At 48.9% G+C, this 21123-nt stretch overlaps 1 protein-coding gene across 3 annotated transcripts in view; it reads left to right on the top strand.

Annotated features, from left to right (window-relative positions):
* LOC144829209 (aromatic-L-amino-acid decarboxylase-like) overlaps positions 1–21123 on the top strand; it is a 799768-nt gene that overhangs the window by 771345 nt on the left and 7300 nt on the right. For all 3 annotated transcript variants that reach the window (XM_078688118.1, XM_078688116.1, XM_078688117.1), the window contains one exon: positions 5747–5967. In XM_078688118.1, coding sequence (XP_078544244.1) covers positions 5747–5962 — 216 coding nt within the window. In that variant the 3' untranslated portion in view covers positions 5963–5967. The remainder of the gene's footprint in view (positions 1–5746; positions 5968–21123) is intronic.

Here is a 21123-nt window from a genome sequence, read left to right as displayed (position 1 = left end):
AGTGACAGAACAGGGAGGCACGAAAGGAGAGAGTAGAGAACGGGTGAACAGAGGGGATGAGGGAAAAGGAATGCAGGAGGAGCTAAGGGGGGGGGGGGGAAATACATCTGCAAAGGCCTAAAGAGGGGCAGGAAGGGGTGGAGTGCGAGAGAGAAAGGAGCGACTGGGGATCAGGACATTGGAAGCTGCAGTGAATAAGAGGTGGGAGGGTAAGTGGGTGACAGTAGAAGCGAGAGCTGCAGGTGGGTAGAGTAGGGAGGTAAGGGAGAAGGTGGGAGATGCAGAAGAGTATGAGGGCGTGAGAGGAGTGAGTGGGACCAGAAGTGGGGGTGATGGGAGGATAGAGTAGAGAGATAATGAAGGAAGGGAGGGCAACAGAACAAGGGGTGGTGAATGCAGAAGAAGGAAGTGGGGCGGGGGAAAGAGGGGAAGGCATGGAACAATGGTACAGCAGCGGAAGGAGTAAAGGGGAAAAGAAGAGGGAAACGCTGGAGTACAGATCGATGGGTCAGGAAGAAAAAGAAAAGCGGAGGAGCTACAAGCATGGACATAATATGCAATAAAGATAATGTGCCTATGTCCCGCTCCAACAGGCGTAGCATGCACGTATTTCTTTTATTTTTACTGTTTTTTATAGTTAAAAAAAAAACTCTTCTCCCCTCGCCGGCTCCTGTGTTGTTACCAAGCTGGTGGCTAAATTGTGCAACCAGGGAAGGAGGGAGGGAAGAGGACTAATCGGGGTAATAAACAATATCAAACCAGCTTCCGCACTTGGAAGTCAGACCTGCTATCTGCATAGGCTAGAGAGATTTGCACACAACATTTACAGAGAAAATAAGGGCACTTTCTGAGACATGAAATAATTGGAAAACTCACAGAACGTAAACAAGCACAGGCAGTGCCACAGGCTTGACACCAGCAGCACTTGAGTACTGGCCGAAGCAATAAAAGAAAAGCCTGCTGCAGCGCAAAACAATGAAAAGGATTACTTTCGGTACACAATGGAAGAATGAGATAAATAAATAAATGTATGACAAATCTGACTAATAGTCTGGAGCTAGTGGATGGATACCTGGAATACATCCAACCCTCACTAACACAGGTGGATGCACATACGGGCTTAGAGGCCCGAACGAATGCCTGGCCTGTGTTGCTGACTTTTGCACTGCATAATGGCAACGGGATAACAATGAGAGTTTTTTTAATCACCTGAATTCTTAATGTTGCATTGGATTGGTACGAATAAAGTTGTTAGTTCAAACCCAACATCATTTATGAGGAGGGGGGGTGGAGGGGCAACCCCCTGCAATTCACCGGTCCCTTCATCTGGGGGCGTAGGTTGATGTTGCCCTACAAGCCAAGCCCCCGGTGCATGCAGCACTGCCTCTGCCTAGCACTCAACCCCCTTCTCGTCGGCTTCACCCTCGCAGCACTCGGAGCCTGTTGTGGTCAGTCGGCTTTCCCGAGTTATCTTCCGCTCGAGGTCGGGTACTGTTTGAGTCGACTCCTCTGTGCCCCTCGACCCCGGCAGCACGACTCGCCCCCTGATGTACGCATCTGTGTTGTAAGTGTTCAGTGTACACGCGGCACCTTGCACATCTGCCGTTTCCTGTCAGAAACCTTCTTGTTCACCAGGCAAAAATCAAAGACAACGGACTGTGTCAGAACTGGGTTTGGAATGTCTTGAATGAAGCAATAGTGAAACATGCAATATGCTTCAAGGAAGCCACGTGCTCTTCTCGTCAGCACGAGCCCTTTCGGAAACGGAGACCAGCAGACCCCCGAGGCCCGGCTCGTGTCTGCACGTACATGCCGGTGCAGGGAACTCCCCGGACAGGGCTCCACCTCTCAGGCCTCCAGAGCAGCAGCCGGGAGCCCGGCCGGAGACGAGGAAGGCGGGGAGGACATGACGAGTGAAGGTAGGAGACAGGGGGAGAGAGGTTGGGGCAGGAAGGCAGGGGAAGAGAGGAGGGGAAAAAAAAAACAAAAAAACAAATCGACTCACCTGCACCTTGCGACGGCGGCACTTCTCCGGTCTCCCTCTTCGGCATGGGAGACCGGCAACGTCGAAAATCTCTCTGGCACTTCTCCGGTCTCCCTCTTCGGCATGGGAGACCGGCAACGTCGACGGCGGCGGTTCCCTCCAGGCCACGGGAGCCCCGCGGGCGCCGCCATACTGCTTGCCGTCTTCCTTCTTCCCCCGGGCTGCGGGGGGCGGGCACTTCCGGCCGGCCGCGCTAGGATTGGCCGGCCGGCCAGTCACGGGGCGGGAAACGGGGGAGAAGAGACGCAGTAGTGCCGGCAATGCCGGACCAGACTCGGGGGCGTTCCCGGCGTCGCGTGACGTCGGCAAAAGGGAAAGAATGTCAGGAACGCCCCCGTGTCTGGTCCGGCATTGACGGACAGGCCCCTCGTCCAATGGCAAGGCTCCGTTTACGGAGCCAGCCAATCAATGACGAGGGCCGACCCAAAGCACCCTACAGTTCTCAACAGGATTTCGCCTGCGCGAAAAAGCTGCGCAGAGCGCAGCTTTCGCTAGGCAAAACCTAAAAAGGAAGTAAATAAAAAAGAAAGAAACTGAGAAAGAGAAAGAAAAACAGCACTAGAGAGAAGGCAAGAAAGAAAGAATGCAAGAAAGGGCATGAAAGTGGGCAAGAAAGAGGGCAGGTAAAAGAGATAGAAGGCAAAAAAGACAAGAAGGAGGAAAGACGGGTTAGAAAGAATGCATGAAGACAATTGAAAGAAAGAACAAAGGAAAGGGAGAAAGAACGAAGAAAAGAGAAAAGGAACAAATGGAAGAGAGAAAGAAAGTAAGAAAAAGAAATCTGGAACATCCAAGTAATAAATAAAAATGAGTTGTAACTCTGCATTTATCTTGACACATTTGCTGCTCTTCAAAGTTAGAGGTCAAATGTCAGGCTATGTCTTCTGAAACAATGTAGCTTGTGTTATGCATCCTCCCTATGCTTGCCCCAGCTCTACTGCTTGGCTCACATGATGTCATCGGAATGTTGAGAGGGTTGAATTGTAAGAAGGAGTCAGTTGGTATGAAGGGCTGAGCAGTGGAACTGCTCCTGGTGGGGTCTCTTGATTATATCATAATACTATGGATCTAAACTGAAGAATAAAGTTATGATCTTGGATTACACCTATGGACTGCGGATCTTTCTTTATTCTAACAAATAGCAGCTTTTTTAATATGAGGATTAGTGTTTACAAACTCGTTTCACTTTGCAGTCGGAGACAAAATAGTAAATGAATTATGTAATAAACTTGCGAAAGCACAGGAAAGGCTGAAGGCAAAATGAAAGGCTGCGCTATGTCATTTTGTGTAGTACAGCAAAATGTAAATACCTGTAAATTAATTGTACACATTCAGCAGTTAGGAAAGCAAAAATTAAGCACATTGATTTGGTAGTTGTTAAGTGTGATGGAAACAAAGATTTAAATAGGATCAAAACAATTCAAGACACTTTACTTGGTGATGCACTAACTATAAATATTCACTGAAACCCGATTTCCACATATTATTTGTGTGCAATATAGTTGTATCTGTAACAATGTATGCCTGTGCAAATTTGGGGGTCCATTAGGATGGCGGGCGGATTGCCCCCGCCAGGCAGGCGGTAGCCACCACCGGCCTGGCGGGGGCAATCCGCCCGCCATCCTGACACAAAACACCCCCCGCCATATTAGGATGGCATGTTTGGCCGCGGCGGACGGAAAGACCGTCCGCCGCTTTTCCGCCCCGGTCGCCTTGCGGCCGGGGCGGAAAAGGGTTTATATGGTGGCGGTGTCTATTAGACACCGCCGGCCATATTAGGATAGACATTTGTGAATGCCTTTCCGTGGCGGCAATGCCGCCACGGAAAGGCATGCGGAGTCCCCCTGCGGGGGCCCGTTGCGGGCCCCCAGGGACTCCATGGGCATGGGGGGTGCACATGGGGGGTACCTACGGTACCCCCCTGCATTTCAATGCACAACATGACAGGCACCTCGCGGTGCCTGTCATGTTGTGCATTGAAATGCACAACGTCCATTTTTTGCATTGTGTCGGGCGGTGCTTTCAGCACCGCCCGCTGCAATGCTACAAATGCGGGAAGCGCCCGCCACTGTGGCGGGCGCATCATAATAGGTAGGACGGGACCCCCGCCCTTATGGCGGGTGGTCCCATACATCGGTAGGATGACGGGCGGACAAAGTCCGCCCGTCATCCTAATGAACCCCTAAGTGTCCATTTCACAGGAAAATGTACTGTTTGTAAATGACAGATGGCTACCACACGATGCTTTAGTTACATAAAAAAAAATCACCCGCCTCATGCCCAGGAATGCAAGGTGAGTTGTGAAAGTTTGTCATTCTAAAAACTAGGACATGGTTCTTAAAAGTCTGAGAAGTATGCAAATCATTGTTTCTTCAGATCCAGTTGAAGACACAACAGTTATGTTTATGTTGGCTTTATACTACATCTGCTCCGACCTCAATTACATGGCCTCGACTCCCCTGCCTGAAATAACCCCCCTCCTCCTCCTCTGCTCCCATAGAGGGCTATGGAGCTTACAGTGTTTTGGAAACACCAGAGGTGGTCTAGATTGCAATCCTTGGGACTGTTTTGATTCTGATGGCCGCTCATGTTATGGCAGATGCCTCCTGAGGACTGGAGTCAAAGCTCATTTGCACGATTCACTGCTCCTGCCAATCGCAAACATTGAACTACGTGCACTGGACTTTTCAGAAGTGTCCTTAACACATCATCAGTAATATCAAAATGCACCAGTAACATGATTGACAGATCTATAAGGTTATTATACTGCTTTAAGCAGCTGTTCTGGGTAATATGAACCAGATACTCTGATTTTGCAAACAATGTTTTTTGATGTTATAACAGTTGAAAATATAGCATGAAGCCTTTCAAAGGAGCACCCAAAAATGGTGTGTATTTGATTACTATTGAAATTATGTATTTCAGAATGAAAAGGAAATGCATACTCCCTATACTTTAAGAGAGAGAACAGTTTCTTTAAAATATTAGTATTCATTTAGAGAAAATCTGACTATTCTAATCTCTCTACAAACTGTACTGAATGTGTATCTGTTTTCTGGTGTTTTTATAGATCTACATATTCAATTGAGCTTAACGTAAAAATGCTTATGGTTTGATTTAGAGGGGATGATAATGGGATAATTGACAAAAATGCTGACAGTTCCATCTTCCCACTCTCGTACTTCCACGCCTCATCTAAAGGTCGGCGGGAAAACTCTTGCAGCTCAGCAGGTGCCAGGGCACAAGTTATTTGAAGGTCCGCCCCATCCAACAAGGGCTTTCTGATGCCATGACCGCCTTCTTTTTTCCTATTCAGATCCTCCATGAACACCAGGGCAGTGCCAGGCTGGAAAATGCTCAAATATCCCAGCACTATGGTATTTTTTTCAATTTTTAAAAAAGTGCCAACAGACTAGTGTCAGTTTAATGGAAAAAAGAAGAGTAATCTTTTAATATTTATTGCATGTGTCTCGCAAAAGGTTTTATGGCTATAGGAACTGAATTATCCACTTCTCATTTGGCTTTGCCTTGAATGGAATGAAAAAGAAAATGGGCAGACAGGAGTACACACTTGAATATATGGTATGCACAAACATGATTGTATTGATTGTTGCATTTTATAATTCTACGATGTATGCCTTTAAAAATAATATTTAAAATCTTTAAGCAATGTATTCTATTCATGTAATATCTTTCTTGTAGGGATCCAATGAATTGAATGAAGCACTACTTGAAAACATAAATCAAACCAAAAAAATTCATATTGTTCCCTGCAAGCTGAGGGACAAGTTTGTGTTGCGCTTTGTCATCTGTGCCCGCACAACGGAGTCTCATCATGTCCAATTTGCCTGGAAACACATTAAAGAGTTGGCAGTAGAGTTACTGAATGGCGGATATCAGACCCAGATAAGGAATTGAACAAGGTAAGGCTTTTCTCGTTTCTTATTAAGTGTGAGGCTTTGCACATAGAAGAGGAGGGAAACTTGATAAAGGAAATAGGGGCCAGATTTACAAAGAAGTTACACAAAGCAGCATAGTAGAGTTGCTGCCTGAATGGGAGAGAGCATAACAGCACCATATCTACAAAGTTGTGGCACTTTTCTGCCTTCCCCCTACACTGATGCAATTTTGGCTGCCACGCAATACTTCAGACACCGTTGCACCATGTTGCAATGGTGTTTGTGTTATGATCAGCATAGTTTAAGGCAGTTTCCTCCCGGATGTGTGCTGTAAAATGCAGCACACATAAAAAAGAAACAAACTAGGAGAAATGAAAATATTTCTCCTCATTACTCCGGGCTCAGGGATGTGCAGGATTTCTGCTCCAATCCCTTTCTGCAATTCTTTGTGCATAGGTACTTGCATCATAACCCATAGGTGGTTGCATTGGAACGCCCATGCACCACTCAAGGAACAGCCCCCTTGTTGCATAGTAATGCCTTGCTTTACTTTGGGTTACAATCAATGCAAATTGTTAGTTGTGTTGGATTGTAAATACCAGCTCAACACTTTACGTCAGGTCCATGTTAAAAAAGTAACACAAACCTGACCCTAAGTCTTTGTAAATCTGGGCTTAACTTAGTAGGGAATTTCATAAATCTATGCCCTAGACTTCCTGTTCAGCAAGAGTGATGTTTGTGCGCATGTAAAGTTGTCGGCTCCTTGTTGACCTGGGAGCTTGCTTCGTTCAGGAATTTCAATAGACTATGATCATCTTACACATTTGGAGCAGAACTGGACAACTGAGCCTGTGTCATGACTACCGAGCACTAAGAAGTGAAGTAGTATATTTTGAAGAGCGGGCACTACCATCTTAGCTGATACTTTGTTTTGTTTCTCAAATTAAGTTGCATTAAATTGGCTCATAAGTGTCATTTTGGAATGAATCCTTTCCAAACTTTAACTGTTGTAATACCATTGGCCTTCCTCGTCACAGTCTTAACTCGCGAGGCGTGTCTTTCCTTTGGAGACGAGCGCCACTTATTTTTTTATTTAAAAAAAGTTTCCTTTATATGCCACACTCCTCCTCTCCCAGGTACAAATTTCTCCTGTCCCACACCACTTCCAGTTTTCCCTGTCGCCTTTAGAGACCAATGTCACTTTGTCCCCCCTTAAAGATGAGTGTTGGTTTGCTTTTTTTAAACTTTTGTATCTCTCTCTCTCTCACTCTCTCTTTCTCTCTTTCTTTCTCTCGCTCTCTCTCTCTCTCTCAAGTGGCTCTTAAATAGCATCCACATCCTCTCAATAGAGTACTCCTGTTTCTGCTTGAAGGATGCTAATTCTTTCCTTATCCTCAGTCTTGGGAGTGTTTGGGCTCATGGGAATGCTGTGTGTGCTGCCACTTTGTTTTACTCTGCACTTTATTTCTGGATGACATTAGGTTCTTTCACATATTTTCACTATTCTGTCCATTGTCTTTACTTTGTGGGATGTCAATGACTTTCACATTGCAACATAGCCACACTTATTTTGGGTAGAACATATACTTGGTGTAGCAATATTTCATTCCTTACCTTTCCCCTTGATGGTTACCCTCCCCCACCCAGAGGCTGTTTTATAGCTGGCCTATAGCACTGTAGGCAACACCAGCTGGGTTACAATAGATTGTGCTGGTATGGCCATTGCATCTGGATCCTATGCCTGCAGATTCATAGAATCACATGAAGAGTTTTTCCTCTTCCAGTCAGAATGGGTGGCACATTGCCACACAAGGTAAAAATCGCATTTTGTTGTGCCTGACCTTTATATGCTGCATTTGCGTGTTGCAATACCACACCTCTGGATTGTTGCCATGACAGCTAGGCACCAGAACTACATGTTTCAGCATTCGCTCTCCTACAAGATAAATGTTCTAAGACCTATTGGGCAGAAAACATTGTAGAAGCAAAACAGCACACCAATATGCAAGAAACCCCAAAATTGAGATAACCCCAAACTTTATCTTAAAGGTACAATCTGAGGTTAATCTTGCACAAATAGGCACCCTACATGTCATCAATTTAGCATAGTAATAAACGTAAGTAACTGGAGGGGCGGAGCTTGCTCACAACCAAGATGGCCGCTTGCGCCGAGCGCTCCGTAAAACCGTCTTATTATCCGATAAATATCCTGCAACTGCTTGGAGCTTGGGAGCTGCATCTGTACCCCCAGGGCTCCAGAGATCTGTTGAGGCGTATTTGCGGTGGCCCCAACTGTTGTATTGTGTCCTGGGCCAAAGTTGGAGCAACTGACCGGGGCGGCCGGACTGGGTCTCTGACGCCGGGCTTGCGTAGGTGAGGAGGGCGGAGGATGCCCGGAGCTGGTGCGGCCTACAGACGGGCGGTGTAAGCGAGGAGTCGTGGCCTCTGCGTGAGGCGAAGCCCAGGCCTGAGATATCGCAGCGTGACCTGAAGGTGAGAGCCTGGCCCCCTGAAGCGCTTCTCCGGGACTCGGTGAGGTCCCTGCGGCCGATCCTGGCCCCGCATTGGTACAAAAGACAAAAAAGGAGGAGGATTGACGCACTGAGTGCATATGCTGAGAGGATTTAACCCAGGAGACGCTAGGTGGGCAAACTGGGACAGACACCAGCAGGGAACTTGCTCCCCTTCACACCGTATAGTGAGGGAAGCATGAGCTTGCGATTGCGACCGCTGAGAGGCCGCCATTATTGAAGACATTGCACGGAGCTGGTAACCACCAACGAGGGCCTAAACGCGCCAGACACTACTATGAGATCGACAGCAGGGTGATAGAATTCACTGCATGCCTGGAGAAGTGGCGCGCCTTCAGACGGATGTACTAGATGCGTGGAGGCATGCCAGACTGTGCCACTGGTGAGATTGAGCCTCTACGTGGGGAACGCTGTGGTTGAGAACTCATTGCAGTAACGGAGATTCCCTAGGTTAGGGAGTGGCGGCACGTGGCGATAACGGAAGGCTGGATTGACCCCCCCAGCACCCACCAACATAGAAACAGAACTTCTAGATGAATAGCAACAGTATCAGTTACTGGTAGTGTGAACCTGAGGCAACGCAGGGCTGCCAGCCGGAGTGAAAGCTCAGGCCCTGATACGAAGCCACCACTGGCCTGAGGTGGCTCCTGGGAACTCAACTTGAGATGTCAGCGATAAAGTACGTTCGGCTCCCCCTGCTGCAGAGTTACCCCCCTGAGTTGGTAGAATCGGCCGGCTACGAGGTCAGCAAGCTGCCATGATGGGAAGAGTGGACAGGTCACAGCTGAAACTATCATTTGAACAGAAGATGTCTAAGTCCAGTGACGCATCCACGGAGGAAGCCTCCAGAAAGCACGCCCAGTCTGCAGAGGATCATGGCCCAGATATCCGGGGTATGCTAGTTGCTATGGAGAAAAGCCTGCAGAGTGGTATCACTAACCTCGGCACAAACATTGATGTGCTTTCCTAAAGAATGGATCGCATGGCTGGACATGTCCGAACAAAAGCTCACGGATGTAGAGGAAGCGCATACCACCCTCAACTCTGACCACAAACAACTAGGAAGAGTGCTGCGGGTCCTACAGCACAAGACTAAAGACTTAGAAGTGCGTCCCCGGCTCTGCAACCTTAGAATAATGGGACTTCCGGAGACCACACATACTGGCAATATAGAGCAAGTCACAGAGAAGTTGCTAAAGACCCTGTTGGGGGAAGACGAGTATGTTTGTGGTAGAAAGAGCGCACCGTTCATGTGGGCCTCGTCCGCCGCCGGGGTCACCACCCCGCCCCATAATAGCAAAGCTACTCAACTACCGAGATTGATATGTTGCATTGAAGTTGGCCAGGGAGAAGCAGCCTTTGGAGTATGAAGGTTCTGTGATCTTGTTGTTTCCTGATTTTACGATACGCGTCCAGGAGGCACAACAACAGTTTGCCCAGATGAAAAAACAACTCTGCGAACTCGGAGTGGACTACGCCATGCCATACCATGTAAAGCTACGCATCAACAGGCAGGGCCGATCCCACATCTTCACATACCCGAAGGCCCTGCAGAAGGTGCTGAAAGACTGGGTGAGAGAACAACATTCGAGTCCGGAGCGGCAGCTGCTAGACGAGGCAGCAGGAGGGTGACTGGAGGAGCAAGATTGACTTGCAGCTGGCAGCAGAGTGCGATAAGTATGGTCCTTGCCCAGTGATACAGTTGGACGTGATGTTTGAAAGTAGGGGAGAGAGAGGGTCTGGAGCTGGGTGGGTGTGGGGTGGGGGTAGCGTAATGTATCTGCTTCATCACATACCCTGGACCCGTTCAGGGAAAGAAGCGGCTCACTGGGGCCACTGAAGATACTGACTGAACTAAGGCTGTGAACATACGTGGGGTATATTGGGCCTGGACTGGGATGCATGGCTTTTATTTATTTATTTTATTTATTTATTGCATTTGTTACGCGCAACAGCTACCCACAAAGGGTTTCCCGGCGCGGAGATTTGTAAAGGTAAGCAACACTACGGAATATGAAATTTAAATGTTAAATAGCCAAGTTTTTAGGCTTTTGCAAAATCTGCCATAATTATCTTCCATCCGGACTGCAAGAGGCATGGAGTTCCACAGCATTGGGCCTTGATAGCAAAAAGACCTGCCTCCTACGCGGGAAAGCTTAAATCTGGGAATAGTGAATTTCTTTTGGGTAGAGGAGCGCAATGATCGAGACGGAAGGTACGGGTGGACCAGTGTCATCAGATATTTCGGGGCTCTGGCCATATTTATTTTGTGCATAATGCAAAGTGCCTTAAATCTGATCCGCTTTTCCACCTTCAACCAGTGCAAATCTCGCAGATATTTAGTGGTTGAGGTGTGTCTAGGAATTCTGCATATTAGCCTAACTGCAGAATTTTGGACTACCTGTAGCTTACGAGTTAGTGCTTTATTTGCACCCAAGTACAGGACATTTCCGTAATCAATACGGGAGGTAATCAAAGCATTCACCACCGTCTTCTTGGTCGGCTCAGGTAGCATCCAACAGATTTTCTTCAGCCATTTTAAGATGGCAAAGCATGTTCCTGCAGTTTTTTCCACCTGCTTATGCATCTTAAGCGCATCGTCTATAATGACTCCAAGATTGCGTGATTGAGTCACTGGGACGGGAATCTTGCCCATCTAAGTTGGCCAGTGGTGGGGGCCCCACAAATTTTTGTTATTCCCTAGGATGATAACCTCCGTTTTGTCCCCATTCAGTTGGAGAAAATTATCCTGCATCCATCTTGCAATTTTCTTCAGGCCACTTTTCAGGGTGGACTCATCTTCCACTGTCTCAGAAGTCAGGGAAACAACAAGTTGGGAATTGTCCGCATAAGAAAACATTACTAATCCTGTTTCTTCCACAATCTTGGCCAGAGGGCTCATGTATAAATTAAATAATAAAGGACTCAAAATTGATCCCGGGGGTACACCATGTTCAAAATTGAGGATGTCAGAGCATGCGTTCTGAGAAGAGACCTGAAATGACCTTCCCTTTAGAAAAGAAATAAGCCACTCCAATGCTGGACCACAGATACCTAATGATTGCAATGTTGAAACCAGGACCGCATGGGATATTGAATCAAACGCGGCACTGAGGTCCAACAACACCAGGGCCACAGTTTCTCCTTTGTCCAGCCTACTCCTGATATTTTTCGTCACCCCCAAGAGCGTGATCTCCGTTGAGAAGCCTGCTCTGAATCCTGATTGGCCGGGAGGTAATAGTTCATGGGTGGTAACAAATTCAGTTAAGATGTGGTTTACATGTTTTTCAAGAATTTTTGAGAAAATTGGTAATAGTGAAATTGGACGAAAGTTGGAGGGCTGATTAGGGTCTGTTCCTGCTTGTTTCAGAATGGGTTGAATCATGGCATGCTTCCACTCAGACGGTACTGTGTTTTCATGCAGGGACCTATTTAATAAACTTGTGATAATATCCAGTACGTTTGGAGAGAGTTTTTCAGGATTTTACAAGGTAAAGGGTCTTTCGGGGATCCTGACTTAATCGAGCTGAGCAGTTTAATTAAAATTTCCGTACTCAATTTGGGCCATATATCTAGGACATTTCCTTTATTCAAAGGCCACTTTACCTCCGATCCACATTCTTGCTCCTGGAAAGGAACGAGATAATCCTGGCCCTGACTGGAATACGAGCTGGCAGTGCACCTGGGACGAACGGCCTTACATTGTCCTTCTACAGAGCATTCATTGATATTCTCCTGCCCCACATGTCTGCCCTCTTTGACGACGTGTCAAACTAGCGAAATGCCACCCACGATGAGGGAGGCAGTGATAGTGGCTATCCCTAAACCCGATTCAGAAAAGGGGGTGGTGATGAACAGAGTGTCTGAATTAAGCAGACCACTCTTACCCAGTCCAAAGATCAGGGCTTGATCCATCACCGTTATTTAGCTCACTGCCCCATCCCAGCTCAGAACCTGGCTATATGCAAATTAGTCTGTCCCTGGCCCAGTGCATCATGGGAACAGGGCAGACCAAACTACCAAGCCAATTCTTCACCAGAAAAGAGACAAGCTTCCGGGGACCGGTTTCTGGCATTTCAGCCGTCGTCGGCCCGGCTTGCTTGAATCCTGATGGAGCAGTGAGCTAGGGACTCATGTCTGAGTATACCCTGCCGCACCTATGGTGGCCAAAAACGATTCAGAAAAGGGGGTGGTGATGAACAGAGTGTCTGAATTAAGCAAACCACTCTTACCCAGTCCAAAGATCAGGGCTTGATCCATCACCGTTATTTAGCTCACTGCCCCCATCCCAGCTCAGAACCTGGCTATATGCAAATTAGTCTGTCCCTGGCCCAGTGCATCATGGGAACAGGGCAGACCAAACTACCAAGCCAATTCTTCACCAGAAAGGAGACAAGCTTCCGGGGACCGGTTTCTGGCATTTCAGCCGTCGTCGGCCCGGCTTGCTTGAATCCTGATGGAGCAGTGAGCAAGGGACTCATGTCTGAGTATACCCTGCCACACCTATAGTGGCCAAAAACGATTCAGAAAAGAGGGTGGTGATGAACAGAGTGTCTGAATTAAGCAGACCACTCTTACCCAGTCCAAAGATCAGGGCTTGATCCATCACCGTTATTTAGCTCACTGCCCCATCCCAGCTCAGAACCTGGCTATATGCAAATTAGTCTGTCCCTGGCCCAGTGCATCATGGGAACAGGGCAGACCAAACTACCAAGCCAATTCTTCACCAGAAATGAGACAAGCTTTCGGGGACCGGTTTCTGGCATTTCAGCCGTCGTCGGCCCGGCTTGCTTGAATCCTGATGGAGCAGTGAGCAAGGGACTCATGTCTGAGTATACCCTGCCACACCTATAGTGGCCAAAAACGATTCAGAAAAGGGGTGGTGATGAACAGAGTGTCTGAATTAAGCAGACCACTCTTACCCAGTCCAAAGATCAGGGCTTGATCCATCACCGTTATTTAGCTCACTGCCCCATCCCAGCTCAGAACCTGGCTATATGCAAATTAGTCCGTCCCTGGCCCAGTGCATCATGGGAACAGGGCAGACCAAACTACCAAGCCAATTCTTCACCAGAAAGGAGACAAGCTTCCGGGGACCGGTTTCTGGCATTTCAGCCGTCGTCGGCCCGGCTTGCTTCAATCCTGATGGAGCAGTGAGCAAGGGACTCATGTCTGAGTATACCCTGCCACACCTGTAGTGGCCAAAAACGATTCAGAAAAGGGGGTGGTGATGAACAGAGTGTCTGAATTAAGCAGACCACTCTTACCCAGTAAAAAGATCAGGGCTTGATCCATCACCGTTATTTAGCTCACTGCCCCATCCCAGCTCAGAACCTGGCTATATGCAAATTAGTCTGTCCCAGGCCCAGTGCATCATGGGAACAGGGCAGACCAAACTACCAAGCCAATTCTTCACCAGAAAGGAGTCAAGTTTCCGGGGACCGGTTTCTGGCATTTCAGCCGTTGTCGGCCCGGCTTGCTTGAATCCTGATGGAACAGTGAGCAAGGGACTCATGTCTGAATATACCCTGCCACACCTATAGTGGCCAAAAACAATTCAGAAAAGGGGGTGGTGATGAACAGAGTGTCTGAATTAAGCAGACCACTCTTACCCAGTCCAAAGATCAGGGCTTGATCCATCACCGTTATTTAGCTCACTGCCCCATCCCAGCTCAGAACCTGGCTATATGCAAATTAGTCTGTCAATGGCCCAGTGCATCATGGGAACAGGGCAGACCAAACTACCAAGCCAATTCTTCACCAGAAAGGAGACAAGCTTCTGGGGACCGGTTTCTGGCATTTCAGCCGTCGTCGGCCCGGCTTGCTTGAATCCTGATGGAGCAGTGAGCAAGGGACTCATGTCTGAGTATACCCTGCCACACCTATAGTGACCAAAAACGATTCAGAAAAGGGGGTGGTGATGAACAGAGTGTCTGAATTAAGCAGACCACTCTTACCCAGTCCAACGATCAGGGCTTGATCCATCACCGTTATTTAGCTCACTGCCCCATCCCAGCTCAGAACCTGGCTATATGCAAATTAGTCTGTCCCTGGCCCAGTGCATCATGGGAACAGGGCAGACCAAACTACCAAGCAAATTTTTCACCAGAAACGAGACATGCTTCCGGGGACCGGTTTCTGGCATTTCAGCCGTCGTCGGCCCGGCTTGCTTGAATCCTGATGGAGCAGTGAGCAAGGGACTCCTGTCTGAGTATACCCTGCCTCACCTATAGTGGCCAAACACGATACAGAAAAGGGGGTGGTGATGAACAGAGTGTCTGAATTAAGCAGACCACTCTTACCCAGTCCAAAGATCAGGGCTTGATCCATCACCGTTATTTAGCTCACTGCCCCATCCCAGCTCAGAACCTGGCAATATGCAAATTAGTCTGTCCCTGGCCCAGTGCATCATGGGAACAGGGCAGACCAAACTACCAAGCCAATTCTTCACCAGAAAGGAGACAACCTTTCGGGGACCGGTTTCTGGCATTTCAGCCGTCGTCGGCCCGGCTTGCTTGAATCCTGATGTAGCAGTGAGCAAGGGACTCATGTCTGAGTATACCCTGGCACACCTACAGTGGCCAAAAACGATTCAGAAAAGGGGGTGGTGATGAACAGAGTGTCTGAATTAAGCAGACCACTCTTACCCAGTCCAAAGATCAGGGCTTGATCCATCACCGTTATTTAGCTCACTACCCCATCCCAGCTCAGAACCTGGCTATATGCAAATTAGTCTGTCCCTGGCCCAGTGCATCATGGGAACAGGGCAGACCAAACTACCAAGCCAATTCTTCACCAGAAAGGAGACAAGCTTCCGGGGACCGGTTTCTGGCATTTCAGCCGTCGTCGGCCCGACTTGCTTGAATCCTGATGGAGCAGTGAGCAAGGGACTCATGTCTGAGTATACCCTGCCACACCTATAGTGGCCGAAAACGATTCAGAAAAGGAGGTGGTGATGAACAGAGTGTCTGAATTAAGCAGACCACTCTTACCCAGTCCACAGATCAGGGCTTGATCCATCACCCTTATTTAGCTCACTGCCCCATCCCAGCTCAGAACCTGGCTATATGCAAATTAGTCTGTCCCTGGCCCAGTGCATCATGGGAACAGGGCAGACCAAACTACCAAGCCAATTCTTCACCAGAAAGGAGACAAGCTTCCGGGGACCGGTTTCTGGCATTTCAGCCGTCGTCGGCCCGGCTTGCTTGAATCCTGATGGAGCAGTGAGCAAGGGACTCATGTCTGAGTATACCCTGCCACACCTATAGTGGCCAAAAACGATTCAGAAAAGGGGGTGGTGATGAACAGAGTGTCTGAATTAAGCAGACCACTCTTACCCAGTCCAAAGATCAGGGCTTGATCCATCACCGTTATTTAGCTCACTGCCCCATCCCAGCTCAGAACCTGGCTATATGCAAATTAGTCTGTCCCTGGCCCAGTGCATCATGGGAACAGGGCAGACCAAACTACCAAGCAAATTTTTCACCAGAAACGAGACATGCTTCCGGGGACCGGTTTCTGGCATTTCAGCCGTCGTCGGCCCGGCTTGCTTGAATCCTGATGGAGCAGTGAGCAAGGGACTCATGTCTGAGTATACTCTGCCTCACCTATAGTGGCCAAAAACGATACAGAAAAGGGGGTGGTGATGAACAGAGTGTCTGAATTAAGCAGACCACTCTTACCCAGTCCAAAGATCAGGGCTTGATCCATCACCGTTATTTAGCTCACTGCCCCATCCCAGCTCAGAACCTGGCTATATGCAAATTAGTCTGTCCCTGGCCCAGTGCATCATGGGAACAGGGCAGACCAAACTACCAAGCCAATTCTTCACCAGAAAGGAGACAAGCTTTCGGGGACCGGTTTCTGGCATTTCAGCCGTCGTCGGCCCGGCTTGCTTGAATCCTGATGTAGCAGTGAGCAAGGGACTCATGTCTGAGTATACCCTGCCACACCTACAGTGGCCAAAAACGATTCAGAAAAGGGGGTGGTGATGAACAGAGTGTCTGAATTAAGCAGACCACTCTTACCCAGTCCAAAGATCAGGGCTTGATCCATCACCGTTATTTAGCTCACTGCCCCATCCCAGCTCAGAACCTGGCTATATGCAAATTAGTCTGTCCCTGGCCCAGTGCATCATGGGAGCAGGGCAGACCAAACTACCAAGCCAATTCTTCACCAGAAAGGAGACAAGCTTCCGGGGACCGGTTTCTGGCATTTCAGCCGTCGTCGGCCCGACTTGCTTGAATCCTGATGGAGCAGTGAGCAAGGGACTCATGTCTGAGTATACCCTGCCACACCTATAGTGGCCGAAAACGATTCAGAAAAGGAGGTGGTGATGAACAGAGTGTCTGAATTAAGCAGACCACTCTTACCCAGTCCACAGATCAGGGCTTGATCCATCACCCTTATTTAGCTCACTGCCCCATCCCAGCTCAGAACCTGGCTATATGCAAATTAGTCTGTCCCTGGCCCAGTGCATCATGGGAACAGGGCAGACCAAACTACCAAGCCAATTCATCACCAGAAAGGAGACAAGCTTCCGGGGACCGGTTTCTGGCATTTCAGCCGTCATCGGCCCGGCTTGCTTGAATCCTGATGGAGCAGTGAGCAAGGGACTCATGTCTGAGTATACCCTGCCACACCTATAGTGGCCAAAAACGATTCAGAAAAGGGGGTGGTGATGAACAGAGTGTCTGAATTAAGCAGACCACTCTTGCCCAGTCCAAAGATCAGGGCTTGATCCATCACCGTTATTTAGCTCACTGCCCCATCCCAGCTCAGAACCTGGCTATATGCAAATTAGTCTGTCCCTGGCCCAGTGCATCATGGGAACAGGGCAGACCAAACTACCAAGCCAATGCTTCACCAGAAAGGAGACAAGCTTCCGGGGACCGGTTTCTGGCATTTCAGCCGTCGTCGGCCCGACTTGCTTGAATCCTGATGAAGCAGTGAGCAAGGGACTCATGTCTGAGTATACCCTGCCACACCTATAGTGGCCGAAAACGATTCAGAAAAGGAGGTGGTGATGAACAGAGTGTCTGAATTAAGCAGACCACTCTTACCCAGTCCAAAGATCAGGGCTTGATCCATCACCGTTATTTAGCTCACTGCCCCATCCCAGCTCAGAACCTGGCTATATGCAAATTAGTCTGTCCCTGGCCCAGTGCATCATGGGAACAGGGCAGACCAAACTACCAAGCCAATTCTTCACCAGAAAGGAGACAAGCTTCCGGGGACAGGTTTCTGGCATTTCAGCCGTCGTCGGCCCGGCTTGCTTGAATCCTGATGGAGCAGTGAGCAAGGGACTCATGTCTGAGTATACCCTGCCACACCTATAGTGGCCAAAAACGATTCAGAAAAGGGGGTGGTGATGAACAGAGTGTCTGAATTAAGCAGACCACTCTTACCCAGACCTAAGATTATGGCTTGATCCATCACCGTTATTTAGCTCACTGCCCCATCCCAGCTCAGAACCTGGCTATATGCAAATTAGTCTGTCCCTGGCCCAGTGCATCATGGGAACAGGGCAGACCAAACTACCAAGCCAATTCTTCACCAGAAAGGAGACAAGCTTCCGGGGACCGGTTTCTGGCATTTCAGCCGTCGTCGGCCCGGCTTGCTTGAATCCTGATGGAGCAGTGAGCAAGGGACTCATGTCTGAGTATACCCTGCCACACCTATAGTGGCCGAAAACGATTCAGAAAAGGGGGTGGTGATGAACAGAGTGTCTGAATTAAGCAGACCACTCTTACCCAGTCCAAAGATCAGGGCTTGATCCATCACCGTTATTTAGCTCACTGCCCCATCCCAGCTCAGAACCTGGCTATATGCAAATTAGTCTGTCCCTGGCCCAGTGCATCATGGGAACAGGGCAGACCAAACTACCAAGCCAATTCTTCACCAGAAAGGAGACAAGCTTCCGGGGACAGGTTTCTGAAATTTCAGCCGTCGTCGGCCCGGCTTGCTTGAATCCTGATGGAGCAGTGAGCAAGGGACTCATGTCTGAGTATACCCTACCACACCTATAGTGGCCAAAAACGATTCAGAAAAGGGGGTGGTGATGAACAGAGTGTCTGAATTAAGCAGACCACTCTTACCCAGTCCAAAGATCAGGGCTTGATCCATCACCGTTATTTAGCTCACTGCCCCATCCCAGCTCAGAACCTGGCTATATGCAAATGAGTCTGTCCCTGGCCCAGTGCATCATGGGAACAGGGCAGACCAAACTACCAAGCCAATTCTTCACCAGAAAGGAGACAAGCTTTCGGGGACCGGTTTCTGGCATTTCAGCCGTCGTCGGCCCAGCTTGCTTGAATCCTGATGGAGCAGTGAGCAAGGGACTCATGTCTGAGTATACCCTGCCACACCTATAGTGGCCAAAAACGATTCAGAAAAGGGGGTGGTGATGAACAGAGTGTCTGAATTAAGCAGACCACTCTTACCCAGTCCAAAGATCAGGGCTTGATCCATCACCGTTATTCAGCTCACTGCCCCATCCCAGCTCAGAACCTGGCTATATGCAAATTAGTCTGTCCCTGGCCCAGTGCATCATGGGAACAGGGCAGACCAAACTACCAAGCCAATTCTTCACCAGAAAGGAGACAAGCTTCCGGGGACAGGTTTCTGGCATTTCAGCCGTCGTCGGCCCGGCTTGCTTGAATCCTGATGGAGCAGTGAGCAAGGGACTCATGTCTGAGTATACCCTGCCACACCTATAGTGGCCAAAAACGATTCAGAAAAGGGGGTGGTGATGAACAGAGTGTCTGAATTAAGCAGACCACTCTTACCCAGACCTAAGATTATGGCTTGATCCATCACCGTTATTTAGCTCACTGCCCCATCCCAGCTCAGAACCTGGCTATATGCAAATTAGTCTGTCCCTGGCCCAGTGCATCATGGGAACAGGGCAGACCAAACTACCAAGCCAATTCTTCACCAGAAAGGAGACAAGCTTCCGGGGACCGGTTTCTGGCATTTCAGCCGTCGTCGGCCCGGCTTGCTTGAATCCTGATGGAGCAGTGAGCAAGGGACTCATGTCTGAGTATACCCTGCCACACCTATAGTGGCCGAAAACGATTCAGAAAAGGGGGTGGTGATGAACAGAGTGTCTGAATTAAGCAGACCACTCTTACCCAGTCCAAAGATCAGGGCTTGATCCATCACCGTTATTTAGCTCACTGCCCCATCCCAGCTCAGAACCTGGCTATATGCAAATTAGTCTGTCCCTGGCCCAGTGCATCATGGGAACAGGGCAGACCAAACTACCAAGCCAATTCTTCACCAGAAAGGAGACAAGCTTCCGGGGACAGGTTTCTGAAATTTCAGCCGTCGTCGGCCCGGCTTGCTTGAATCCTGATGGAGCAGTGAGCAAGGGACTCATGTCTGAGTATACCCTACCACACCTATAGTGGCCAAAAACGATTCAGAAAAGGGGGTGGTGATGAACAGAGTGTCTGAATTAAGCAGACCACTCTTACCCAGTCCAAAGATCAGGGCTTGATCCATCACCGTTATTTAGCTCACTGCCCCATCCCAGCTCAGAACCTGGCTATATGCAAATGAGTCTGTCCCTGGCCCAGTGCATCATGGGAACAGGGCAGACCAAACTACCAAGCCAATTCTTCACCAGAAAGGAGACAAGCTTTCGGGGACCGGTTTCTGGCATTTCAGCCGTCGTCGGCCCAGCTTGCTTGAATCCTGATGGAGCAGTGAGCAAGGGACTCATGTCTGAGTATACCCTGCCACACCTATAGTGGCCAAAAACGATTCAGAAAAGGGGGTGGTGATGAACAGAGTGTCTGAATTAAGCAGACCACTCTTACCCAGTCCAAAGATCAGGGCTTGATCCATCACCGTTATTCAGCTCACTGCCCCATCCCAGCTCAGAACCTGGCTATATGCAAATTAGTCTGTCCCTGGCCCAGTGCATCATGGGAACAGGGCAGACCAAACTACCAAGCCAATTCTTCACCAGAAAGGAGACAAGCTTCCGGGGACCGGTTTCTGGCTTTTCAGCCGTCGTCGGCCCGGCTTGCTTGAATCCTGATGGAGCAGTGAGCAAGGGACTCATGTCTGAGTATACCCTGCCACACCTGTAGTGGCCAAAAACGATTCAGAAAAGGGGGTGGTGATGAACAGAGTGTCTGAATTAAGCAGACCACTCTTACCCAGTCCAAAGATCATGGCTTGATCCATCACCGTTATTTAGTTCACTGCCCCATCCCAGCTGAGAACCTGGCTATATGCAAATTAGTCTGTCCCTGGCCCAGTGCATCATGGGAACAGGGCAGACCAAACTACCAAGCCAATTCTTCACCAGAAAGGAGACAAGCTTCCGGAGACCGGTTTCTGGCATTTCAGCCGTCTTCGGCCCGGCTTGCTTGAATCCTGATGGAGCAGTGAGCAAGGGACTCATGTCTGAGTATACCCTGCCACACCTGTAGTGGCCAAAAACGATTCAGAAAAGGGGGTGGTGATGAACCGAGTGTCTGAATTAAGCAGACCACTCTTACCCAGTCCAAAGATCAGGGCTTGATCCATCACCGTTATTTAGCTCACTGCCCCATCCCAGCTCAGAACCTGGCTATATGCAAATTAGTCTGTCCCTGGCCCAGTGCATCATGGGAACAGGGCAGACCAAACTACCAAG

This window comes from Lissotriton helveticus, chromosome 4_1, assembly GCF_964261635.1.
Source record: "Lissotriton helveticus chromosome 4_1, aLisHel1.1, whole genome shotgun sequence".
NCBI classification, from domain to species: Eukaryota; Metazoa; Chordata; class Amphibia; order Caudata; family Salamandridae; genus Lissotriton; species Lissotriton helveticus.
Note: the sequence above shows the minus strand (reverse complement) of the source record. Positions and strands in the feature narration are given on the sequence as shown.